The sequence below is a fragment of the Poromitra crassiceps genome (assembly GCF_964638095.1).
Source record: "Poromitra crassiceps genome assembly, chromosome: 11".
Classification (NCBI taxonomy): Eukaryota; Metazoa; Chordata; class Actinopteri; order Beryciformes; family Melamphaidae; genus Poromitra; species Poromitra crassiceps.
The window spans coordinates 26,110,045-26,136,613 of record NC_139643.1 but is presented as its reverse complement, the minus strand read 5'-3'; the positions used below and the strand labels follow the sequence as shown (position 1 = coordinate 26,136,613).

The 26,569-nt window shown below is 43.1% G+C and overlaps 2 protein-coding genes across 2 annotated transcripts; both read right to left on the bottom strand.

The window, feature by feature from the left end:
* Window positions 1-5,065: 5,065 nt before the first annotated feature.
* On the bottom strand, window positions 5,066-11,665 carry sf3b4 (splicing factor 3b, subunit 4). The gene is made up of 6 exons (XM_083646677.1): window positions 11,592-11,665; window positions 10,720-10,848; window positions 9,238-9,780; window positions 6,832-7,005; window positions 6,336-6,494; window positions 5,066-5,254 (listed from the first exon to the last, which is right to left on the bottom strand). The coding sequence occupies exons 1-6, from the start codon at window positions 11,623-11,625 to the stop codon at window positions 5,085-5,087; spliced, it is 1,209 nt and encodes a 402-aa protein (XP_083502803.1). The 5' UTR covers window positions 11,626-11,665; the 3' UTR covers window positions 5,066-5,084.
* A 645-nt stretch (window positions 11,666-12,310) lies between these two features.
* On the bottom strand, window positions 12,311-26,568 carry lix1l (limb and CNS expressed 1 like). Its single transcript, XM_083646678.1, has 6 exons — window positions 26,219-26,568; window positions 19,674-19,837; window positions 18,846-18,986; window positions 17,982-18,077; window positions 17,219-17,296; window positions 12,311-15,646 (listed from the first exon to the last, which is right to left on the bottom strand). The coding sequence occupies exons 1-6, from the start codon at window positions 26,565-26,567 to the stop codon at window positions 15,395-15,397; spliced, it is 1,080 nt and encodes a 359-aa protein (XP_083502804.1). The 5' UTR covers window position 26,568; the 3' UTR covers window positions 12,311-15,394.
* Between the last annotated feature and the right edge of the window lies 1 nt (window position 26,569).

Sequence of the window (26,569 nt, the reverse complement as noted above, 5' to 3'; positions counted from 1 at the left end):
GCACAGTCCTTATCCAATCTTCTGTTTTCTTCACAGAAAAATGAAGGTAAACGGAAGGCATAGTCGACTCAAACAAAAGCTTTGACTTCTCATTTTGTTATTGCTGTTAATTTGGAAACGTCCCTATACTATAGCCTCGGCCTGCACCGCACTAACCCTCTGTAGGCCCTATAGAGGAAAGCAGGCCTGAAGATGAGGGATGCTAGCTATACTCTCTCGTTTTGAGCAAACCACTTTTTTTTTGTCTCCCATAGATTTTTTTATTCAAGATTGCATCAGGCTCTGTGAGTTCTTTGCAAGGTCAAGCACAGCAGATAGCCATCAGATGATACAGACAAGCTTATTGAAGCAGGAAAGCTTTCTATCAGGCGTGACGTGTCATCATCATGATGAATCTGACAATCTGGAGACACCTGGAGATAATATCGGACTAATGACACATCTTCCTCCGAGCCAAAAATAGCACTATTGCTATAGCCTATTGTGTGTGTGTGTGTGTGTGCGTGTGCGTGTGTCCACAGTGGTTCACGTAGCATTTTGTATTTTTAGAGATCACAAGCAGGGTTTCATGGGAAAAGGGTGAAAAAAGTCAATGATTGTTCTTATAGTTTTGTGATCAATAATTGTACATTTTGTTCTTAATATGAAGGTGTGTGTGCCTGCTACTCTTTAGTGAGTTTGTGACATTATATTTTTATGATGTCACGATAGGGTTAGGTTGTGATATTGTAGGCTATAGCTCGATTCACGATTCACTGCTTTTTGAAAGGGGCGTGCAGCAATCGAACGGACGGCAAAACATGGCTAAAGATTTGGACCAAAATAATTTGCAAATGTATAAGCCTCCAATCCTATTTATAATGAATTATGTCTGACCTGAACATGTTAACGAGATATTTTGTTAATTGCTCAGATGTAATATGTTTCTTCGGTGATGATGATTGAAGAGGGGGAAAAAGGCCTTTATCGCTAATCGACCACCTTAAAGAAAAAATACCATAACGAAGAAACAGCACCGCAGCTATATCACAGCCAGCGGATGCGTCCCAGCCTGTGTATCCTGAGATGTTCTTAGAAAGCACAACCAGGAGCCCGTCACGACCAGGTCACGACTGGGACTGGATTATACCCGCTTGATTTACAAATCGATCTTAATTTGCTATATGAAGCAAACGGTTAGAGAAGAACACGCCCATCGTCTATTCCCCCTCAGAACGTCTTCCTAAATAATGCATCAATGATGATGAAAAGCTGCAACCACCACTGACAGCCCAACGAATCAGTCAAAACACTCTCACCTTGATCCCGCGAAGCGATCCCGTGTATTTCCCACAGATGATGATGGTGGTGGTGGTGATGGTGGCGGCGGCGGTAGTGACGATGATGATGCGTCCGGGGAGCGAGAGGCTGTTGCTGCGAACTGAATGCAATTTATGAGAGACAAGTCCACGCCATCCACATGCAGTGACTGTGTGAAGCGCAGGGGTCCCCTCCCCCATGCATGCAACCCTCCAACACATTAACGCCTTGCTCTCTGGACGGATTGGATTGGCGCATATCGACCATGATATATCGACACACAATCTGCGATCATTTCTTTGACCACCTGCCGCTTTGTGGAAGGTGCTGCATGCACCCTGCTCATTTTAGGACAGTGTTTTCCGCAACATACATGACACCTCGCATCTCTCATGCCTTTATTTATATCCATATCTCCAGGCAATTCATTAGAAGGCTTTGCATCAAAAGGCTCAGAATATACCCACGCACGCATGCGCCCTCGTACCATATTTTCATCCATCTGGTTTGAGGAGTAGATAATTGTCTATGCATGAACATCAAATTGTGTGCAGAGCACCCCCTCCCACACACACACACCTGACTCTTGTTGCCATGCCAACCACTTGCCATTCTTGATCCCTTTCGCTGCAACGAGACCTGCAGCTGCTACAAAGAAACGTGAGCTTTCTTGACAGTCAATGAGGTCATCGCCTGCGACCTATAAATACATACGTCTCTGTGGAGATTAGCAATGTGATTGTTGAGTTTCTATTGTGTGACACACTTCTGTCAAATTCTAGACCAGTGTGAGTATAGGCCTAGTAAGAAGTAATGTAATTCAATCACTGTAGTAAATCAAATAGTAGCTCAGTGCTTCTTCTAGTGGTTTAAGCACTTTAAGTTACGGTATCCTGTATTTATCGGATACATTTGATCCCCATGCATGATCTGCATTTAAACCTTCCTAGAACTAGGAGCAGTGGGCAGCCGCAGTGCAGCGCCCGGGGACCAACTCCAGTTCTTTTGCCATTACCGTGGTCAGGGGCACTGACAGGAGTAACATACATGTATTTTGGTGGTGGGAGGAACCCGGAGCACCAGGAGGAAACCCACACGAACACGGGGAGAACATGCAAACTGGTAGAAAGTTGTTTGACACCCTCTCATCCTCATAGCTGTTATAAGTCATCATTGCATATACACTGACTGGTAGATTTGAGTGTGGTGGCACAGTGCACAGCAGGGTGCGCTCCACCCCTCTGAACCTGAAGAGTGAAACAAGTTGAGGTGTGCCTGCCTTGTACTGAAGAACATAAATACACATGACATTCATTCAGAGGGAGTCTCTGAGTTGCCCAAATTGAGATGAGTGTTTTCTTTCCCCAAATAAAGTGAATATTACAAATAAAAAGTTTGTAATGTTTGCAGAACTTTTTTTCCTCAAGTACAGTAGGCCAGTAATCTGCTGGCTTTCAATGAATGTTTAGTGTCTGAAGCAAACATTTAAATTAATGCCTCATTTACTTTCCCCCTTTTTGTTTTGGGTTTTCAATGCAAAATTATTTTTAGAGTTAGTGGTTTTGGGGCTCTTGGCTAAAATCCCATATTCTGTAGCATGTATAGCCTATTTATTATTTATTTCAAGTGTTTGCATGTTTTAGATTAACATTCATCCTTTTGAGCCTCCAGATGCACAAATATGGGTGGCGGGCGTGAATGAAGACCACCAAGACATCAGTTCTTGCTTGACAGACGCAAGTCGATTTTCCAAGAAACATTAGTCAGTATTGGACCGTGGAGATGACATTTATTGGGCTCTAAAAGAGGTGATAAAGGCTGTGGAGCCGTTGGTTTTTGAGAGATCGAGCCATTGGGGTGGAGTGAGGCCAGGGAAACCGCTCTTAAATTGTGATGCATGCTTACTTTTCTGTGGATATCTGTGATTGATTGAGCCTGCCTTGTGATGTAGATCTCTTTTGTGCACGCTGCATTTTATGAAGCAATGTTCCCAGTGACTATAAATTCTAAATAAAACAAAACAGGGTGCATTATTAAACTTACACACAACACAATAAAACCAGCATGTGTAATAATTGTAAATTATAATGATTTGGAATAATATTTATAATGGAAAACAGAAATATCGAATATGAAGAAATGAGAAAAGCTTTCGGATACAAAATGTAATTATTAGGCTATTACATTAATACAATTAAGGAAATATATTCAGAAGTTGTATGGAGGTGATTTTTTTTAACATTTTCAATAGTATTTTTTTTGTTTTACATTTTGCCATATTGGGACATTTGCTGCCATACTGAAAATGTGTGGCAGTTGCGAAATAACTATGGTTCGACATGATTTGTCCAGCGACCACACAAATGTGGACTAGTTTCCAGGTAGTGGCACACTGCCGTATAGATGATCTTTGGGTGGGATAGATGATCTTTGGGACTGGGAAGACTCAGGGATTGGGACATTGCTTTGTACTGGGCAAGAGGCATTCCTTCATTTCTCTCCGCCTGCTTAATCATCAGAGCCACAGGGAGCTGCGGCTTATCCCAGCATGCACTGGGCAGAAGGCAGGGAAACACTCGACAGGTCACCATGCGTCACAGGGCCAACATGTAACAAATGCTAACCATTTGCCTCGTATATGTGCGCCAGGGTATTTAGATTGAGAAAAAAAATGGTGTGCAAGTTACTGTACTGAAGATTTCAACCGGTTTGACACCAATCCTGTAAAACCAATCCATTTCACCTTTGTAGACCCCTTAATATTTCAGTGGTTTATAAACTGACTTTTATAAGAAGTGATTTCTCTACAGCTGTGCCAATAAACATGATTATGTCTTCTAAGAGGTGTACCCACCCCCCGCCCAATAAAAAAAAAAAACCCACTATAGACTAAGCATGATTGATTGATTCAGATTTATTTATTTTTATTCCCTTTTTTCACAGGGAAACAAAGAAATAATTTGAGCCCTTCATCACACTACCTTTGAATTCAATCCTCATACAAATTTAATTATGAAACTTTCCTTCACATGACAAAGCTTTTTTATGGAAAAATAACTGCTTCAAAAGCCTTTTTAGCCTGGTGTACAACTCAACTACCTACTTTTGCAGTACTTATAGGACTTTTTCAGTACGTATAGGTATCCAGGCAGAAATGATCCGACCCAACTGATATCGGTGAACGGCACCGAGTGCTGTCAACAAGGCGAATATGGGCCGATATATCAGTGCATCCCTACTATAGAGGCAAAGGAAGGCATTAGACTGTTTCATTTGGACCATACCTGTCTTCACTTACCAGACGAAGCAGGAGGGCTCGATCAATCATTACTTTCCTTCCTTTCTGTCTTCTCTTTTCTATCCTGAGGGCGAGACTGCTGTACATTTTATTGACCAAACTGCTAAATAGGACAGTGTTGTTGTTAGGAAATTGTTTTGAGATCAAGATACTCTTGCATGAAATAAGGAGCCAACTCTGACGTTAACCAACTACCAATTAAAGTAGTGTAGAGCCCATATATGCTAGGTCACTCCCGCAAACTGACACCTTGAATGGCTAAAATGATCATAAAAGCAGGTATATTCTATGGGGGGAAGGGAGGGGAAGAACCAAGAGTTGTATTAAAACCTTTATTCCTCACATGTCCAGCATCTGTACAATGACAACAAAGGATACAAAGTGGGGGTTAAATTAGTCTCAGAATGATAAAGTAGGGCAGATACGGAGATGTTAAAAAAAAAAGCAAAAAGCAAAAGGAGCGCCCCTGGCTGCAGTGTGACGCAGACTACGGGGGCATGGGTCCTCTCATAGGAACCCGCGGCGGGGCCCCCGGGGGCCTGGGAGGCATGGGGGGCCCTCTCTGGAAGCCGAAGGGCGGTGGGCGAGGAGGGCCGCTGCCATAGCCAGGCGGGGGCATGGGAGGAGGCCCTCTCATACCCGGATGCATGGGGGGACCTGCAAAATTAAAGAACAAGCATACATTTGATTTGTGTGGCGCTTTTCTAAAAATATTTTCCCCCCGATTTTTTACCCCATTTTTATCCCCCATTAGTGCTAATTTTAATTTATTTATCCTGGTTGCTGCGCCACCCTCTGCCGATCTGGGGAGAGCCGAAACAGGGGACAGGGGAAGCTTCACCGGTAGGACATAGCACGTGGGAGAGGATCACGCTATTCCAACGAGTTCCCCTCCCTCCGAACAGGCGCCCCAAACGACCAGAGGAGGCACCACATCAGCGACCAGGATATTGCATGTTTTGGTGAGGGGTTCCTATATGAAGGAAACCCCCAGGGGGCACAGGGAGAACATGCAAACTCCAGACAGAAAGGCCCTTTTTACGACCCCCACCCGGGCGGTGGGCACTCGAGGACATGCGGATGGGCACGCATTCCTTCAGCGCTCACAGCGTCCCAGGTGGGAATCGAACCCAGGACCTTCTAGCTGTGAGGAGACAGTGCTTACCACTGCACCACCATGCCCCCCCTTGTGTGGCGCTTTTCAAGGCACTCAAAGATATGTGGAGTACAGGAGATGGGGGGATCTGATGCTTTGGCCATAGCCATTGTTAAATGTGCTTAGTGTAATAATAGCACAAACATACCAGATCTGCCAATTAATCCGTGTTGCCATTTCAGACTTATAAACAAGGACTTTATGGCTCAAACATATTGGAATCAAATTAATCGGGTCTGGTTCTTGACTATAATTGATTGTACTATTATGAGCCATGTACAAAATTTGGTTAATTAATAGTAGGCCTTCTCACAGGAAATTAGTTAAATCATGGTGGCCATAGTGGTCACTGGTCATATGGGCTAGTTTCAGCATTACAAATCATTAGTTGGATTTATACCACTGGATACTGTAGATGTACAGGTAAGGTTAAGGAATGAACTATTCAGATTCTTATAGGCTACGTTGCATTGATTCACTTTCAAAATAGAACATGGCACTTTTCCCTCAAAAATATGTTTTTCGTGAGTTTTAGACAGTTTAGTTTATACCAAAGATGTAATGAGATGGCACACTGCTTACCCATGGGGGGTCCATATCCTCTGGGTGGCATGCCCATGTGCGGGTGCGGGGGCATGCCAGGAGGCGGCGGTGCCCGGTGCTGGTTTGATCCTGGGGGACCAGGAGGTGGGGGCACCATGCCAGGGGGAGCGTGAGGTGGCATCTGCATCTGAGCCATACCTGTGGGATCAAAACAAACTTTACCGTGTACTCCAGCAAGTATCCAGCGCCTTGTGGGTTCCATTAGCTTACATTTTCACTTTTTTTTTTCACAGAATAGGTTTAAAACTTAACTTTAAGACGCTCCGTCAATTTCAGAGTAAAATATTTTCCAACACCGAGCTTGAGTTTCGTTTCGTATTCATTTGATACAAATGTGGTGTTCATGATCAGGAAACACTTTCAGGAAGATAACTGCAGGTCAGTTGAGCCCCACTGGCAGTGGGGTGACTGTGGGAAAAGCATTGTGAGCTTGAAGGGATTTCACCCCTAAGCAGAAGTTAGAACAAGTCGTTACCTGGATGCATGCCAGCTGGGGGGTGGAAGGGTGGTGGTCCAGGGGGAGGTCCTGAGCCACCAGGCTGTTGTCCTGGTCCTCCTGCATTTGGGGGCATGGACATGCCGGGAGGCATTCCTGGAGGCATTGATCCCGGGGGTGGGACGGGAGGAAACGCACCAGGAGGTGGCATGCCTGCAGGAAAAAAGCATAATTTCCCATTTAAATGTATTACTTTGAGCTGCTTATTAATATGGCTACATGATGCGGGCACAGCTGAGACTGATGGATCAAATGCAACATTACATTTGTTCTACCTAATGTTATAACTTTGTAGTTTCACAGGGTACCCCCAAGTTAAAGACTTTTGAAGGACTTTTTAACACCACTGAGAATTAACTTTAATACCAACTTCACATTGCCATACTGGCAAAAGTATGAAGGATATAATGGAAAATCTGTATGATTTTAAGCCATAGAAAATAATGATTTACCAAGTACAGTACTGGAATTCAATAAAACATTTTATTATAATACTCCCATTCCTATTTAGTCTGCCATAGCCCCATAACGTGACGCCGTTTTATACTGTACTCTGAGATATTCTCATACAGTAAAGCGGCGCCACACAGTGTTAGAATCCTCAATAGGTGGACAAGGCTGTTCAAAAAGCTCTCCTACCCGTATCCCACCTCCGATTGCAGATCCGAAGATATGATCGTCCGCCTAGTGAAGCCAGTAATTTAGCCGGAACACCGGCGCTGTTACAATGATACTGCTTGCGTGAAACAACCGTTTAGAAGCAGTCTTTGCACAGCCTGCGCTGAATTTACAGCAGGGTGTGTTTGATCTTACTATCATGGTGCACCTCTTGCACGCAGCGAGCAAACAACACATGCAGTCACACGGAGATGGCGGCTGTCAGTGATCAACGCAAATCCAGCGCACCTGGGAAGTAAAACATGTAATGAAATACTCAAACTCCCAAGGTTCCTGTCGGCACTAGGAAGCTTCTCCTGTCTTCAATACGGCACAGGCTGTGCAAAGACTGCTTCTAAACGGTTGTTTCACACAAGCAGTATCATTTTAACAGCGCCGGTGTTCCGGCTAAATTACTGGCTTCACTAGGCGGACGATCATATCTTCGGATGTGCAGTCGGAGGTCGGATACGGGTAGGAGAGCTTTTTGAACAGCCTTGTCCACCTATTGAGGATTCTAACGCTGTGTGGCGCCGCTTTACTGTACGAGAATATGTCGGAGTACAGTATAAAGCAGCGTCACGTTATGGGGCTACGTCTGCCAGTGATATGTGCATTGACAGTTGACACTTTACAAGCAGAAATAAATAAAACAAAAATCCTCTTTTCCCTATGAAGGGACACAGACAAATGTAAGACCTGTGTAAAAGAAGTTCATGACTTTGTAGACTAAATTCAATACTTTTAAGGCCTTATTTTCAGATTAAATTCAATGCTTTTTAAATATTTTTAAGACCCCACGGGTACCCTGCTTCATTAGTAACTCAGAAAAAGGTTTCATTTCTCCGCTGCCATGTTGACTTGACGTTACTTTCAGACATTAATATCCAAAATTAAATTAAATCTATCTCATTAGCACCCACTGATAAAACGATGCATGACTCAGCAGCACCTCTCACTGAGTAGCATGGTTTACATCTCTTAGAAGACATGATCATGTGTATTGCCACAGCTGTAGAGAAATCACTGCCAAGAAAAATCAGTTATAATATTATAACCACTGTAATATTAATATTACCGTAGATGTGCCTACAAAGGTGAAAATGGGCTGCTGCATTTGACAGGATTGGTTTCAAAGTGAACGGGTTGAAATCTTCAGTACATTAACTTAACACTGAGATGGAGTAGTCTGGTCCTAATACATCATGTTGTCTGCCCCTCGTCGTAGCACTGCCAGATTCGGATACTCGTGCCACGGCTGTTATTATGCAGATTGCAGAAATGTATACCGGTAGATTATGAAAGTGTAATGTATAGATTATGAAAGCAGACACAATATCACAAACACAACAAATGACAGCTGCCATTTTGTGTGTTGTACAAAGCAGATATCAGATGTTGTACTATGCGTTACATAGTTATTATCTTTATAACCATATTATCGCAAAAGTTACATCAGAACGGATCCATTGTCAGTAGAATTATTTATACAGCCACACAGTGATGGATAGTGGTTGTTGGAAATCATCTTAACCCAGAAGATCAAAGTCACAGGCAGTGAGTTCTTAAATGTTTATATGACTTTCTAACTGGAAAAATATAGACGTGCTATTTTGTGATAGACTCAAAATAAGTCAGAAAAGGTTCAATTGAACAGAAGTGAAGCAAACTCGGACACCCAAGGCCCTTTAAAATTGACCCTGTATAACCAATGAGTTTCGGTCTTACCAGGCATGGGCATCCCGGCACCCAGTGCGGTGAGGACTGGCGTGGGAGCGGAGGGTGGAGGCGGGGCGTCGGCGAACAGCTGGTGAGGCCTGTCCGCCTGGGAAAGAGGGTTCTGGGCAGCCAGGAGGCGCTCTGCTGCCGAGCCGTGCCGCTCCCCTTTGGAATCTTTCTTGAAGGCGTAGGATACTGTGATGGGCCGGTTACAGAGGTACTGGCCGTTCATAGCCTCGATGGCGGCATCTGACGCATCAAAGCTGGCAAAATTGATGAAGGCGTAACCCTTGGAGTTGCCGGTGTCTGGGTCGCGCATGATTTTGGGGGTCTGGAGGATCACGCCAAAGGCACTGAACGTGTCGTAGAGCAGCTTCTCGTCGATCTCCGGGTCCAGGTTTCCGATGAAGATGTTGGCACCCACGTCAAGGTTTTTGTTGTGTGCCGAGGCCTTGTTGACACGGATGGGTTTTCCATAGAGCTTGATCATATTCATGATTTTGATGGCATAGTCGGCGTCCTCCTCACTAAGGAACTCCACAAAGCCATAACCTGGGAGGAGTGAAAATCTTACATGAGTACACGCCTATGTTTGTTAATTATGTCAAAAAACGAATTCTTTATGGATAGAAAGTGTAGAAACTCAAGCCTTTAGTGACACATTATAGTTTATTAATAGATAGATGAGCATCAACATTGGACTATGCAAATAAAGGAAGACTGAAAATATTAACCCTGATGATAACAAGTGCAATTTATTAGTTAGTTAGTGATCCTTTAGTTATCCCCATGGGATGAAGAATATTTGAAGATAGCCCCATAACGTGACGTCACTTACTGTACAGCAGTCGGCGCCACACAGCGTAAGATTTCTCAATAGGTGGGCAAGGCTGTTCAAAAAGCTCTCCTACCCGTATCCGACCTCCGATTGCAGATCCGAAGATATGATCGCCAGCCTAGTGAAGCCAGTAAGTTCGCCGGGGCGGTTAAATTATACTGCTGCGTGAAACAACCGTTTAGAAGCAGTCTTTGCACAACCTGCACCGAATTTACAGCAGGGTGTGTTTGATCTCACTATCATGGTGCACCGCTTCGGCGAGCAAACAACACATGCGGCTGTCAGTGATCAACTCAAATCCAGCGCACCTGGGAAGCAAAAACATGTCATGAAATACTCAAACTCCCAAGGTTCCTGTCGCTGTCGGCACTAGGAAGCTTCTCCTGTCCTCAATACGGCACAGGCTGTGCAAAGACTGCTTCTCAACACGCAGCAGTATCATTTAACCGCCCCGGCAAACTTACTGGCTTCACCAGGCTGGCGATCATATCTTCGGCTCTGCAGATCTGCAATCGGAGGTCGGATACGGGTAGGAGAGCTTTTTGAACAGCCTTGCCCACCTATTGAGGATTCTAACGCTGTGTGGCGCCGACTGCTGTACAGTAAGTACAATAAGTGGCATCACGTTATGGGGCTAATTTGAAGATACTCACCTTGATGTTGGCCTGTGACCCTGTCTTTGGGCATGTGTGTGTTGACCACAGGGCCTGCCTGCAGGAAGAGCTCCCATAGTAGCGGCTCTGACACTTTCTCATCCAAGCCACCGACATACACAGTGGCGTCTATTGGTGAACACAAACAAGAAAGGCACATTGAGATATTTCAGAGAAAGGCGTCTAACACCGTTCTGGTTTCGCTGTAGTTCTGCATGGACTGGAAGGGGGGTGGGGGGGTGGAATGACTTGATAGTCTGTCTGTTGCTGAAAATACACACCATGAAATGAGACAATGTAAAACTGGGTCTTCTGATTGTCACTTCAAGGTGCAGTACACAATTCATTTTCATTACTACAACTCTGCCTTATTGCTTCAGCTAGTTCCAGATGGGAGATCACATGTTTCAACGTTAGTAAACCAGATAACAGCTACATTCAGATGGCCAACATTAACTGAACTGTTGTAGAGTTAGCTTGCTAGGCTAATATTAGCTTGATACTGGTGTTCTGTGGCTAACAACAATAGCTACTCTGTCAGGGCGGCCTGTAGACGAATTGCATCACACCTACGTTTAGAAGTAACGTTACCCAGGCGAATGCACGACTGGTAACGGCACCATGCGAGTAAATGAAACTTAAATCACTTAAATTGTAAATGAATGGCCGGAATTAGCAGCAAGCCAAACAAACGAGTTCCATGACATGTGTTTCTCTGTCTGTCTGGCCGGCTTACCGCAAACGGTTAACCAGGCGGCCAGCAAATTTACGAAGCGCTCCAAGTTTACACATGTAGCTAGTCTGGAAAATACTTTAGAAATAATTAATTGGCTACCAAGGCATGGTTGAACAACATAATCTGATGAACCTACCTTGGTTTCGTTCCGAAATCGGCCCCGCCGCCATGTTGAATGAACGCAGGGGGAAACGTCCTCAAACGTGGCTCCGCCTCTTCCTCCTCTGGTGACGGACGCGGAAGATCCGTGATTTCATCCAGAGATTTTCCATATTAGTTTTTTATTATTATTATTTAGTCAATGCATTTACAAACCGCAAGCCAATCACCACATTTATAAAAAAAAAACGTCGTATACTGCACTGCAGGCTCCGCCAATAATAGTGGGCGTGGCCGTCGTGAGACCGATACAGGAAGTGACTCGAAGATGGTGTTTCTATCTATCTATCTATCTATCTATCTATCTATCTATCTATCTATCTATCTATCTATCTATCTATCTATCTATCTATCTATCTATCTATCTATCTATCTATCTATCTATCTATCTATCTGTTTGTCTGTCTATCATTTCAGACCTTTTTTTGGTCTGTATTGTAGGTATGAGAGAGGTGAATCTATCTGTTATCTCTATGAAGCAATGGTGATGTTTAACACGTCATCAAATTACTAGGGACCCCTTGGAACCCCCTCAAGGACCCCTGGTTACAAATGTGTGTACTGTAGAGTTCATATAAAACAGCTGGGAAAAGCCACATCAATACTTTAGAGTATTACCTAGGTTCAGTATTCATCCTTTTACTAAACAGTGAAACAAATAACAAGACAACTTCATAAACATTTGTATTGGCTGATTTATTACAGTATATAAATATACTGAAAGTATAAACATGGAATACAAAATGTTCATAGAAAATACATACAATATGGGCCTTAAGAAACATTTTTTATATATATAAAATAATACTGTATAGAATATGAAACATATAAAACAAAATTTGAACAAAACATCATGCACCAAAGCCAAAAATGAAAAGCAAAATATTTTTTTATATAAAATGGACAGACAGTAACAAGAAAAAAAAGCTTATATAAGCCTACCATTGTTTAACATTGTATAAAATAAATCCTTAACTGATTATGATCACAAAGAAACATGTCAAGAACGGTATCAAATGTGTTATAACAAGAGCAAGCAGAAGAAAAATGCACAAACACACAATGCAAGATCTCCAGCCTCTTGCCTGAAACCAGCTCATTCAGAACAAGCTTCAACTGCTTGTTTTCATTTTATCTTGTTAATCACATTCAGCTTGGATTTGTATCGCATTGGAATTGGTCCAGGAGGATGATACAATCACTGATGACTTCAGGAAATGTATCCACACAGTTGAGTTTCAGGGCAGACCCTTGAGTTGCTTGATTAAAAATGTGGTTAACAAGTGATGAGGAAAACAATAGATTTAATAATAATAATTAGGCTAGATCCAGGCAACCAAGCCACATGGGGTCAAAGTGTTCTCTGCTGTACCACTTAATTTTTTAATATTTTATTGGCCTGAAGTGTTATAGTTTTTGATCTAACCTTTCAGTTAGAATGGTTCTTTTTTTGCTGCAGTCTTAGGTGGAAATTACTTAAGATTCATTTTTCAACTTGTCTATGTATTTTGTCAGGCAGACTTGTATATTACACCTCATGAAGTAAAGCAATCAAGTATGATTTAAATCATGACAGCGTGACATAATATAACACATTTCCTTTTAAAATCGAGTAGAATTGCAAATAACTCAAAGTTGCTTGTAGAGGCATATTTGTAAAAGTGAAGCACACAATTTGCAATCTGAGTACAAAACCTAAGAGTATCTCAAATGTTTGTGAAAGTATATCAAAGGTAACATGACAAAATAAATGCTTCATTGCCTAATGTAATGTAACATATCAGTTCCTCCAGGAAATTGCGAATCACGGTACTGTAACTGTAATGTAACTTTGATTTGATGAAGATGTAATTTCTAACTTTTAGATCACAACTGATTATGACAGAAGAACTTGAAAAACAGATTGAAACTTTGAACACTTAAAACTTCCTTTAAAGACCCCAGGAAATAAAAACAACAACAACACTTTTGAGTTGTTACAAAGTATCTAAACATTGCCTGCATTAATATAAAAAAGGCACAATGATCACAGGAAATAGATACAGCAAAATAATCTACAAATTGTCTTGCTTCAGCCATATTCCACCCCTGCTTCTTTGTTGTTTATTTGCTGTGTAATCAGTTGCTGCTGTTGACTATAAAACATTCAGCAACAAGCTGTGGCCTCCTACTGTTTCACTTGCATAACTCCTGCTGCCCACATTTCCTTTGTTCATCAGAGCCACACATTATGAACTGAAGTGTGAATTCCATTACATGGGGTCTTTAAAAGAACCACTCACTGAAAATACCTTCATGTCAAGAGCATTACTGCATTCAGAGACAATCTAGATAGAGATACATCTCGGAAATACTATTTATACAAAATAAAATAGAAATAGGTCCTTCTACACAGTTAACTGTGCTGTAAAACGGTTTGGAAGGTGATAAATGAGACCGTTTTTTCTAGCCCCAAGACTTACACTAGCATTTGCTGGCAACAATCTTTTGAGTCCAGGATCTCACAAATCAAACCACAAGTGCAGGCACTGTTTGGGTCGACCACTATGATTCACAATCTGTGTCGTGATGAATCAGATCTTTAAAAACCCAAAGTGGACTTTTAACAGAAGAAGTGGCTAGTGGAGGTTTCTGTTGAGATCGCCACCTACATTTTAGTTTGCCATACATGAATCCTTCTGAATTTAAACAGAAATGCACCTGTGAAAAGCACCTGGCCACAGAGAACCAACAGAATCAGTATTATAACACTCCTGCCAAAAGAGTAAATATAGAGGAGCATTGTTATAAAGGTACTTTAGTTGTAGCACACTGAAAATATACATTCTGCCGGTCTCATCGTCACCAAACACAAAAAGGATGTTGGAGTAGTTTTCATAAGCCTTAAAAAAAGAGAGAAAAAAAAGAAAGAAAACAAAGCGAGGATCCATTATCTGATTTTTCAGATACCTGAGCTTTTTTCAAAGCAATCAGTAACCAGCTGATATTTTTTGCATTGTACCCTAATATTACAAGAGCCATTGAGTGTGTTTCCGTGCACATTTCAACTGCGACACGATTCAAGGATACCATCGATACAATTTAACACCATATCCCTAATACAAGGGCATATACCCACTATGAGAAACCCGATTATGATTTCTGGGGTATGCTGATATTAGCTGGGACACTGACACATGTAAACACTTTATTCCATCCATCGCTGTTTTTTTTTTTACTGTCTAAGTAAGTCTGTTTTTTGTGGTAATATCTTTGAATTACCAAGTAACTACCCAGAACACTTTGTGCAAGTAAACACACCGAACACTTTGGAGAAACACATTGATCTGACCTCAGAAGGATCCATACCTTGATCAGATCTGTTTGGCTTGATGGGTCATACCACTATATGCCCTGTACATTCACTGACAGAAGGCAGGCGTCGTCTCTCTCTCGGACTGCGATGTAAGATTTACGTTGCGTGAGGACAGCTTGGAATAAAATGTATTAAAAGGCGTAAACACGCCAGTCAGCTGCTGTGTCAAGCCCGTTTACAGGTAATTAAAACAAAGCATTGTTGCATTGTCCTGTAATCACTAGGCACAAAGAGGTAACAGCTATAGTGGTAAATGCTTGTTACGGAGGATGGATGTGCATAAAACAAGGCTTGAATATCTGATCCTCATACCTTCATATAAGATACACAAAAGTTACCGTTATATCTAGGAAGTGTTGAATACTGTTACCAAGAATCCTACGGAGCGTGAAGGCGTTTTTCCCCCCCCGCGAGGAGCTGCTGATTTAGTGTGAGGGGAGTGTGGCAGTGTTGGCTGCGTTGAGCTGGCCCACAGCTAACATCAGGATGTCTTTCTTCTCCTTGTGGAAACGCAGTTCTCTGCCTGCCAGCCGCGCCTCCTCCAGCTCCCGCTCCGTGGACGCCAGCGCCTGGCCGATCGTGCCCGCTATCCCCTGCTCCCGGTTCACCCAGTCGGCCGCCATTTGGGTGCGCATGTCGTCGTCCAGAGCCCGATGGGAATAATGAGCCAGCACCTCCTGCCGGTCAAATAAGTTCAGTGGTGAATATACTGTGCATAAAAGACTTGCCAGTAAAATAAGTTCAATGGTGAATATAGTATGCATCAAAGACCTCCTGCCAGTCAAATAGTTCAGTGGTGAATATAGTATGCATCAAAGACCTCCTGCTAGTCAAATAAGTTCAGTGGTGAATATACGGTACTGTAGTATGCACCAAATACCTGCCAGTCAAATAAGTTCAATGGTGAATATAGTATGCATCAAAGACCTCCTGCCAGTCAAATAAGTTCAATGGTGAATATAGTATGCATCAAAGACCTCCTGCCAGTCAAATAAGTTCAGTGGTGAATATACTGTAGTATGCACCAAAGACCTGCCAGTCAAATAAGTTCAGTGGTGAATATACTGTAGTATGCACCAAAGACCTGCCAGTCAAATAAGTTCAGTGGTGAATATACTGTAGTATGCACCAAAGACCTGCCAGTCAAATAAGTTCAGTGGTGAATATACTGTAGTATGCACCAAAGACCTGGCAGTCAAATACGTTAAGTGGTGTATATAGTATGCATCAAAGACCTCCTGTCAGTCAAATAAGTTCAGTGGTGAATATAGTATGCATCAAAGACCTCCTGCCAGTCAAATAAGTTCAGTGGTGAATATAGTATGCATCAAAGACCTCCTGTCAGTCAAATAAGTTCAGTGGTGAATATAGTATCAAAGGGTAAGAAGGTGAGTGTTGCTCTCCCCTTTGATAGTCTAAAAAACACAGATCTACACACACTCTTCTGACGCTGTAGTATCTTTCACAATGCTTTACAGAGGACATGAAAATGATCATATGACTCTAGTTCATTTTCATTTCCCCTCAGACAAGGCCGGACACTACTTTCAAGTCTGAAATTTACCTAGATTTGCTAGAAAGATGAACAACATTTGGTCATAATGATTAATTGGTGGTATATTGTCATAAAAAATCTGGCCTTGTCACCATCTGCACGGTACCCGTGCCAAATATGAATGATGTCATGCTGACAGTGTCAGAGGAAAATGCAACAGAGGATACAGTGTATGTACATACATACATACATACATACATACATACATACATACTGTACATTAGGGCTGTGAATCTTCACTGGCCTCACGATTCGATTACGATTCAGAGGGCTACGATTCGATTCGATTACGATTATCGATGCATCTCGATGCATCTTAAATCGATGCATCACTTTTTTTCCCCAATACATGATTTATTTTTTCTCACTTTCTTTTTTGCATTGTATTATGATCCATAATTAAAATAAACAACTGCATGTACTTCCATTATATTTGATTTGATTATTATTATTATTTTTTTTTTTTTAATCGATTTTTGACATTTGTGAATCGATGCAGAATCGTGCACGTCCGCATCGCGATGCATCTTATAATCGATTATTTTTGACACCCCTACTGTACATACATACATACATACATACATACATACATACATACATACATTATGTAGGTTTGCCTTTTTCTGTGTTAGATGTCCCATTTCATCATGATTGTACTTGTATTTGAAGTGATTTGTGAATCAAGTGGACTGACCTGTCGGGAACACTGTCGTTCCCTCATGGCCTTGAGGCTTCCGTTCCAGTGCAGCAGCTGGAACACAGTCATCAGTTCCTGAAACAAAAACAGCCAAGCAGACAGGAATGAGACAGAACCCACTGCATTTTCCATTTCAATTTTAAATTGTTGTTCAGATTAGTTACTTAGACATCAAAAGTTAGGAAAATAGGGCCCAGGTTGAAAAATTGCGAAATTATCCTTTAAGTCCCATTCTCTTAATTATACATTATACATACATACACAGAAAAACATTATGCTAGCTGTAGATAAGCTGGACACATCAATGACCGAACTGAACCAAGGAACCCCATTGGAGGTCCAATTGAGCAGTTTCCCCACATAATGCTGATACATTTCAGGGAGTCATGCAAATGAAACCCCACTGGTGGTTCTGTCAAGCTGCTCATGCTTTTGTCTCCATATTTGTTACAGCCACAGGTAAAAACGATTAAAAAAGTATCCATGTACATAATATTTCATTATGTCACAACATTCAAGTTCAGCCAAGAGGGTCTTTACTGATTCTGGTGTCCTTAGAGATGTGTAGTCTTGGACTGAATTTCAATCATGGAAGACTAAAAGGCATAGTTAGAGCACCCCATGCTATAGCAAGAGGAGCGTCACATCATGGAGTCATACGCCATGCTTAAACTGTTTATTTTGATTCAATAAAGATTGTAAAAATGTCTTACGAGTCTCTCATGATTGAAATACTGTACACACTCCATAGTTTATGTACCTGAAACTCCAGCATGGATTTTCCTTTGTTGGACTCGAGCATGAAGCGAAATGCTCCGATTCCTGTGCTGGGATTGTCAGCCTCCTCTCTGTTTCCCTGTGAAGGACAACAAGCAATTCAAGTCCGTCTGTGTGCGACATGGGCTCAAAGTGGACCTTCACTTGTGCTGGATTTTTGGGTCAGACACTTCTATATGTGCAATAACTTTCTCTTTTTTGGTGACTTTGTGAATATTATCAATATACATATCTGGAATATCTAGCTATGTATTTCTAGCTTGGTGTGGACTAACGTATTGTTGTATTTCTAGCTTGGTGTGGACTAAGGTATTGGTGTATCTCTAGCTTGGTGTGGACTAAGGTATTGGTGTATCTCTAGCTTGGTGTGGACTAAGGTATTGGTGTATCTCTAGCTTGGTGTGGACTAAGGTATTGGTGTATCTCTAGCTTGGTGTGGACTAAGGTATTGGTGTATCTCTAGCTTGGTGTGGACTAAGGTATTGGTGTATCTCTAGCTTGGTGTGGACTAAGGTATTGGTGTATTTCTAGCTTGGTGTGGACTAAGGTATTGGTGTATTTCTAGCTTGGTGTGGACTAAGGTATTGGTGTATTTCTAGCTTGATGTGGACTAAGGTATTGGTGTATCTCTAGCTTGGTGTGGACTAACGTATTGGTGTATCTCTAGCTTGGTGTGGACTAAGGTATTGGTGTATTTCTAGCTTGATGTGGACTAAGGTATTGGTGTATCTCTAGCTTGGTGTGGACTAACGTATTGGTGTATCTCTAGCTTGGTGTGGACTAAGGTATTGGTGTATCTCTAGCTTGTGTCATTCATTGAATGACTAGCCTCCCTGGCCTAACTTACGTTGAAGGAGGCCAGGGCCTCACACACACTCTTCTCGATGAAGTCGTCTGTGATGCGACGTGAGGGATGTTCGTTGAAAACGGAGTTCATCAGAGCGATCTTGGCAGCGCTGCGTCTTGCCTCTGCCTTGGTTGGACAGAACTGTCAACAGTGAAGAATTGACCCATTAGCTTTCAGTTAGCATCAGATACACAGATAGAATCAAAAGGGTTCAGGACTGGCAGTGCTATACAGTATATGGAGTGAAATGAATGAACTACTGTAGGAATGTGGTGTTTTGTAGGAACACATTCACAGCCATATTTGAAGTCCTGTGGTTGCAAGCAGGTTTCACATTAAGTTTTAAAGCTTGTACCTTGGTGTTTGAATGAGTAATAAAATCCAAACCCATATTTAAAAAGAAACAAGAAAAAATACTTGATGTGAATTTCTCACTATTTTAAAATCACAGAGGTTTAGGCTACATCTTTTAACTGTAGCTGTTTGATAAATAAGGGACACAACAAGGTAGCTAATAACTTCTGTAATATCTAATTTGAATTACACCAATTTGAGTTTTACTTTCATGCCAGCAATCTAGCAGAGAGTAGAGTAAAATATATTTCTGAAAACAGAAACTGATGGGTTTCTTTATTTTGTCACCTAATATGTATCGTGTTGGACTACTGTCTGCAAAGCAAATTGCCTCAAGTTTTTTGAACCTTTAAACCTTGAATGATGATCATGACAAAAAAAATCGTATTTGTTTTATAAAGCACTTACGGTAGTCATTGTTGTTGTTGTTGTTGTTGTAATAACACTCAGGCTAACAAAATACACATACTGTACCTGGAAACTTCCAAAGCAGCTTCCTCCTGGAAGGCTAACGTAGCAGACGTATGGTGGGTTGTTGGAAGGGACCATTTCATAAACCACCAGAGCCCCGTTCCGCAGGTCCGCCCCTCTGGTCAGCTTCATCTGCCAAAACTCCTGCAGAGCCTCCACCACATTCACTGGAGGACAGAGAGACAGAAGAAGCTTTAACTCATGCAGAGCCTCCACCACATTCACTGGAGGACAGAGAGAGAGAAGAAGAAGCGTTAACTCCTGTAGAGCCTCCAACATATTCACTGGAGGACAGAGAGACAGAAGATGAAGCTTTAACTCATGCAGAGCCTCCACCACATTCACTGGAGGACAGAGAGAGAGAAGAAGAAGCTTTAACTCCTGTAGAGCCTCCACCACATTCACTGGAGGACAGAGAGAGAGAAGAAGAAGCTTTAACTCCTGTAGAGCCTCCAACATATTCACTGGAGGACAGAGAGAGAGAAGAAGAAGCTTTAACTCCTGTAGAGCCTCCACCACATTCACTGGAGGACAGAGAGAGAGAAGAAGAAGCTTTAACTCCTGTAGAGCCTCCAACATATTCACTGGAGGACAGAGAGAGAGAAGAAGAAGCTTTAACTCATGCAGAGCCTCCACCACATTCACTGGAGGACAGAGAGACAGAAGAAGAAGCTTTAACTCCTGCAGAGCCTCCACCACATTCACTGGAGGACAGAGAGACAGAAGAAGAAGCTTTAACTCCTGTAGAGCCTCCACCACATTCACTGGAGGACAGAGAGAGAGAAGAAGAAGCTTTAACTCATGCAGAGCCTCCACCACATTCACTGGAGGACAGAGAGACAGAAGAAGCTTTAACTCCTGCAGAGCCTCCACCACATTCACTGGAGGACAGAGAGAGAGAAGAAGAAGCTTTAACTCCTGCAGAGCCTCCACCACGTTCACTGGAGGACAGAGAGACAGAAGAAGAAGCTTTAACTCCTGCAGAGCCTCCACCACATTCACTGGAGGACAGAGAGAGAGAAGAAGAAGCTTTAACTCCTGTAGAGCCTCCACCACATTCACTGGAGGACAGAGAGAGAGAAGAAGAAGCTTTAACTCCTGCAGAGCCTCGACCACATTCACTGGAGGACAGAGAGACAGAAGAAGAAGCTTTAACTCCTGCAGAGCCTCCACCACATTCACTGGAGGACAGAGAGACAGAAGAAGAAGCTTTAACTCCTGTAGAGCCTCCACCACATTCACTGGAGGACAGAGAGAGAAGAAGAAGCTTTAACTCCTGCAGAGCCTCCACCACATTCACTGGAGGACAGAGAGAGAGAAGAAGAAGCTTTAACTCCTGCAGAGCCTCCACCACATTCACTGGAGGACAGAGAGAGAAGCTTTAACTCATGTAGAGCCTCCACCACATTCACTGGAGGACAGAGAGAGAGAAGAAGCTTTAACTCATGCAGAGCCTCCAACACATTCACTGGAGGACAGAGAGACAGAAGAAGAAGCTTTAACTCCTGCAGAGCCTCCACCACATTCACTGGAGGACAGAGAGACAGAAGAAGCTTTAACTGCTGCAGAGCCTCCACCACATTCACTGGAGGACAGAGAGAGAAGCTTTAACTCCTGTAGAGCCTCCACCACATTCACTGGAGGACAGAGAGACAGAAGAAGAAGCTTTAACTCCTGCAGAGCCTCCAACACATTCACTGGAGGACAGAGAGACAGAAGAAGAAGCTTTAACTCATGCAGAGCCTCCACCACATTCACTGGAGGACAGAGAGACAGAAGAAGAAGCTTTAACTCATGCAGAGCCTCCACCACGTTCACTGGAGGACAGAGAGACAGAAGAAGAAGCTTTAACTCCTGCAGAGCCTCCACCACATTCACTGGAGGACAGAGAGACAGAAGAAGAAGCTTTAACTCCTGCAGAGCCTCCACCACATTCACTGGAGGACAGAGAGACAGAAGAAGAAGCTTTAACTCCTGCCGAGCCTCCAACACATTCACTGGAGGACAGAGAGACAGAAGAAGAAGCTTTAACTCCTGCCGAGCCTCCAACACATTCACTGGAGGACAGAGAGAGAGAAGAAGAAGCTTTAACTCCTGCAGTCTCCACCACATTCACTGGAGGACAGAGAGAGAAGCTTTAACTCATGTAGAGCCTCCACCACATTCACTGGAGGACAGAGAGAGAGAAGAAGCTTTAACTCATGCAGAGCCTCCAACACATTCACTGGAGGACAGAGAGACAGAAGAAGAAGCTTTAACTCCTGCAGAGCCTCCACCACATTCACTGGAGGACAGAGAGACAGAAGAAGAAGCTTTAACTGCTGCAGAGCCTCCACCACATTCACTGGAGGACAGAGAGAGAGAAGAAGAAGCTTTAACTCCTGTAGAGCCTCCACCACGTTCACTGGAGGACAGAGAGAGAGAAGAAGAAACTTTAACTCATGCAGAGCCTCCACCACATTCACTGGAGGACAGAGAGACAGAAGAAGAAACTTTAACTCATGCAGAGCCTCCACCACATTCACTGGAGGACAGAGAGACAGAAGAAGAAGCTTTAACTCATGCAGAGCCTCCACCACATTCACTGGAGGACAGAGAGAGAGAAGAAGAAGCTTTAACTCATGCAGAGCCTCCACCACATTCACTGGAGGACAGAGAGACAGAAGAAGAAGCTTTAACTCATGCAGAGCCTCCACCACATTCACTGGAGGACAGAGAGAGAAGCTTTAACTCATGTAGAGCCTCCACCACATTCACTGGAGGACAGAGAGAGAGAAGAAGCTTTAACTCATGCAGAGCCTCCAACACATTCACTGGAGGACAGAGAGAGAGAAGAAGCTTTAACTCCTGCAGAGCCTCCACCACGTTCACTGGAGGACAGAGAGAGAGAAGAAGAAGCTTTAACTGCTGCAGAGCCTCCAACACATTCACTGGAGGACAGAGAGAGAGAAGAAGAAGCTTTAACTCCTGCAGAGCCTCCACCACATTCACTGGAGGACAGAGAGAGAGAAGAAGAAGCTTTAACTCCTGTAGAGCCTCACACATTCACTGGAGGACAGAGAGAGAAGAAGCTTTAACTCCTGCAGAGCCTCCACCACATTCACTGGAGGACAGAGAGAGAAGAAGAAGCTTTAACTCCTGTAGAGCCTCACACATTCACTGGAGGACAGAGAGAGAAGAAGCTTTAACTCCTGCAGAGCCTCCACCACATTCACTGGAGGACAGAGAGAGAGAAGAAGAAGCTTTAACTCCTGCAGAGCCTCCACCACATTCACTGGAGGACAGAGAGAGAGAAGAAGAAGCTTTAACTCCTGCAGAGCCTCCACCACATTCACTGGAGGACAGAGAGAGAGAAGAAGAAGCTTTAACTCCTGCAGAGCCTCCACCACATTCACTGGAGGACAGAGAGAGAGAAGAAGAAGCTTTAACTCCTGCAGAGCCTCCACCACATTCACTGGAGGACAGAGAGAGAGAAGAAGAAGCTTTAACTCCTGCAGAGCCTCCACCACGTTCACTGGAGGACAGAGAGAGAGAAGAAGAAGCTTTAACTCCTGCAGAGCCTCCACCACATTCACTGGAGGACAGAGAGAGAGAAGAAGAAGCTTTAACTCCTGCAGAGCCTCCACCACATTCACTGGAGGACAGAGAGAGAGAAGAAGAAGCTTTAACTCCTGCAGAGCCTCCACCACATTCACTGGAGGACAGAGAGAGAGACGAAGCCTTGTCACTAAGATCAACCTTTTATCACGCCCATTGTTTACATAAGAAGAGTTATGGTTTAGAAGTCCAGTTGAAATGAGGGGTTATCAACTAAACTATTGTTTTCTTTTCAGAGATCAAAATGCTATCTGCAGTTTGCATGAAAAGCATCATTGCCTGTAGCCAGTGACTGGGGAAGTGCAATATCCTCTCTAAGTACAATGTGGAAAGGCTTTGGGGGAATGTCATCTTGAGGCTTTTCCTGCTTAGAGCAAATATTTATGTGGTTGCCTGGTGGAAATCCCCCATCACCTCAGAGGCTTCAAGAAACCCTCACTGAACCCTACGCTCGATACGCTCGTTTTGTCAATATAACATTTCTGCCCTCCACAGAGAAGCAACAACAAAGGGAAAGCAGTTAGTTACAGTTCTGTGATGAATTATTATTCTGGCTTTGGTCTGCAGAGAGATGTGAGCACAGCCAACATTATCCAAGGTTCTCCTCTGTTTTCCTTTGCCTCCCCGCTCTCGCTATTGGATAGAAACACAGACAGCTCTCTGGCTCACACACACACACACACACACACACACACACACACACACACACACACACACACAGCTTCTGGAGACTGATCAGTACGTTTTAGTGCTGCTGCTGCTGCTGCTGCTGCTGCTGCCTTTGACTGCAGGCCTCTATCAACAAGCTGGGAGGCCCGTCCTGAGATCAGCTATGTATAAAAGCCCACAGTTTCAGGATAATACCAATCCCAACAATTTGGTTAACGCTCTTTTACTGTGTGAAAGTCCTCATGATTAACTTTGGTCTTATTGTTAGCTGGTGATGAGTTAAGTGCTATTGGCTGATATGTAGTCTGACTCAATGGAAGCAGGCTGTGGGTATACCGTAAAAAAGCGCTGTCATTGGTGCCGAGCCGACCCATTTCAGTCAGAATTCCCCTCCCCTTCCTCTATCTGCGTGTTGCCATTTTCAAAGTACACGTGATGTCACTAGCAAGTAGCAACAACAACAATCACCTCCGAGCTAGTAACTTACACGCTGTGTTTTGACGAGGATTTTGGATCATGCAATAAGGTAGGCCTGCTTGGTTCTTTTGCCGAATAGAATAATAGAATATACCTCGTAGTGTCGTAGATTTTATTTTGAAGATTCTCACCGGAAGTTTTTTACCTTGATGTTGTGGGCTTTACGGTGGTTGACCTATGTACACGTCCAGGGCAATTGTCATTGGTTTGAAAGAAAAAGAAACAAGACAGAGCGTTTTGGTCCCCGATTTAAGAGAGTGATAAGATACTTCATTTTTTAGACTATTTAACTGCATGTGAGGAACATTTTTGAGCTATTGCAAAACATTAAAAACACCATAACATGTTATAGAAATCATATCTACTTTACACATTTAACTAATCAATGTTACATTTTTTCTCAGTTTGGCACTGCATTTATGTTGCAGCCCTTGGCCTTATATACTGTTAACTAACCTAACACCTGTCCACATGTGATCTAAAACCAGGTACAAGAACCATCAGTACACACAGAAATGCAGGGCAACTAGCTACTGTTATTGACTGTGGTCTTCAGGCAAAACCTGCATCTTTTGCGATGTGATCAAAAGTGCTTGCGAGAACTACTAATGACAAAATGTAAGTCACTTTGGATGAAAGTGTCTGCTAAATGCATGCTAAATGACATCATGTAATGTAACTGTATTCACCATAGATTGCCCGGATAAGAAACAGCAAGGATGAACCTGGCACTTAATTTGCTTGCCAAATATAGACAACTTCTATAATAGACTAATAATATACTATATATAATATAGAGACTAATAATAGACTATTTCTTGTTGGTGCAGCAATGTTTTGTTTTTTACAATAGGCTATACCCTCTCATGCACTCTAATACCATGGTGATAGACATGTACTGCTTTAATTATTGTGTTTCTATAACATTGGAAAAGGCCCAATATGACACACTTGGCTTCCTCTTAAAATTTGATTTGAATTACCTCCCTGCCTCCCTTCCACATAAAATTGGAACAACACTGAAAACATAATAGGTTATAGCTGTGTAATAAAACAAACGTTTATGGCGTTGCCAGTGCTGCTGAGGGTGTTAAGCAGCCTAAATGGGGTTTGTGGAATAGACTGTTAATCAGAGCACGGGTCTTTTTGATAATACATCCTATTAGTATTAACAATGGCCAAGGCCACATGTATTACTGTAACTCCAACTGCCAGCATTATCTATTTGTCTGATTTTAGTTTTTAAGCAAGATAAATTACTCGCCTCGTGTACAGTCACTGCTTCTCCCTAAACTTTTTTGTTGTTGTTGTGGTGCGTTTTCATGGGAGCCACATATACTAACTACAGAAATTAATACTTTAACATGGGAAATCTCGAGATGTGATCAATTACAGTAGCACCTGTAAAAAACAGTTAGTTGATATTATTACATCTGCAACAGGGACAGGCAGCAAAAATTACAGCAAAACTAAAACTCAACGAATAATTATTATAGCGATATCATAGTAGGTGAAAATAAAGCACGATATGATCACAAATATATGCCATATGAACAGTATTGACCCCATATCATTCATATCACAGGGCGTTGGATTGTTTTTCGCTACTGTACTACTAGCACGGGACTACGTTACTTCCAAACAAATGGCGTAGCTAAAGTGACTTTATACTGTACTACTGTATAACCCCCCTTCCAAACTAGCACAACGCTGAGCCTGAGAGAAGTGGACACGGGTTTAACAGCATGTACTGCACATCATGAAAACAAGGGCAGTCATTATTATGACCACTGACTGGACGCTACCTCTGCCATAACCCTGTGTGTGTTTGGCGAAGCTGCGGACCACCGCCTCCACCGCCTCCTTCAGCACGGTCGGGTTGTTCGGGTTGCACAGCCCGACCCCGGCAGCCCCCGGTCCTCCCAGCCCCATGCCGCCCATACTGCCGTACAGGCTGTGGAGCTGCAGCGGCGGCGGCGGGGGAGGAGGCCCGCTGCTGCACAGGGAGGCCGGGGAGGGAAGCAGCGGAGCGATGGGCATCGTGACCCCGGGCCGGAGAGACGAGCGGAGGGTCCCCGTGGATCCTGCGCCGAATCCAAGACCGATGCCTGGCTGGAGCCTGTGAGGGCGGATACTGTCCGGGATAGATTCCATTG

What these genes read in the sequence shown, in the direction of transcription:
- sf3b4 (XM_083646677.1), bottom strand. Translation starts at nt 11,625, where the DNA reads ATGGCGGCGGGGCCGATTTCGGAACGAAACCAAG. An exon ending in TGCCGGGATGCCCATGCCTG is followed by an intron (nt 7,006 to 9,237) that starts GTAAGACCGAAA and finishes TTTTTCCTGCAG; the next exon opens with GCATGCCACCTCCTGGTGCG. An exon ending in CCCAGCTGGCATGCATCCAG is followed by an intron (nt 6,495 to 6,831) that starts GTAACGACTTGT and finishes TTGATCCCACAG; the next exon opens with GTATGGCTCAGATGCAGATG.
- lix1l (XM_083646678.1), bottom strand. Translation starts at nt 26,567, where the DNA reads ATGGAATCTATCCCGGACAGTATCCGCCCTCACAGGCTCCAGCCAGGC. An exon ending in CACACAGGGTTATGGCAGAG is followed by an intron (nt 19,838 to 26,218) that starts GTAGCGTCCAGT and finishes TCTGTCCTCCAG; the next exon opens with TGAATGTGGTGGAGGCTCTG. An exon ending in AGGCCCTGGCCTCCTTCAAC is followed by an intron (nt 18,078 to 18,845) that starts GTAAGTTAGGCC and finishes TGTCCTTCACAG; the next exon opens with GGAAACAGAGAGGAGGCTGA.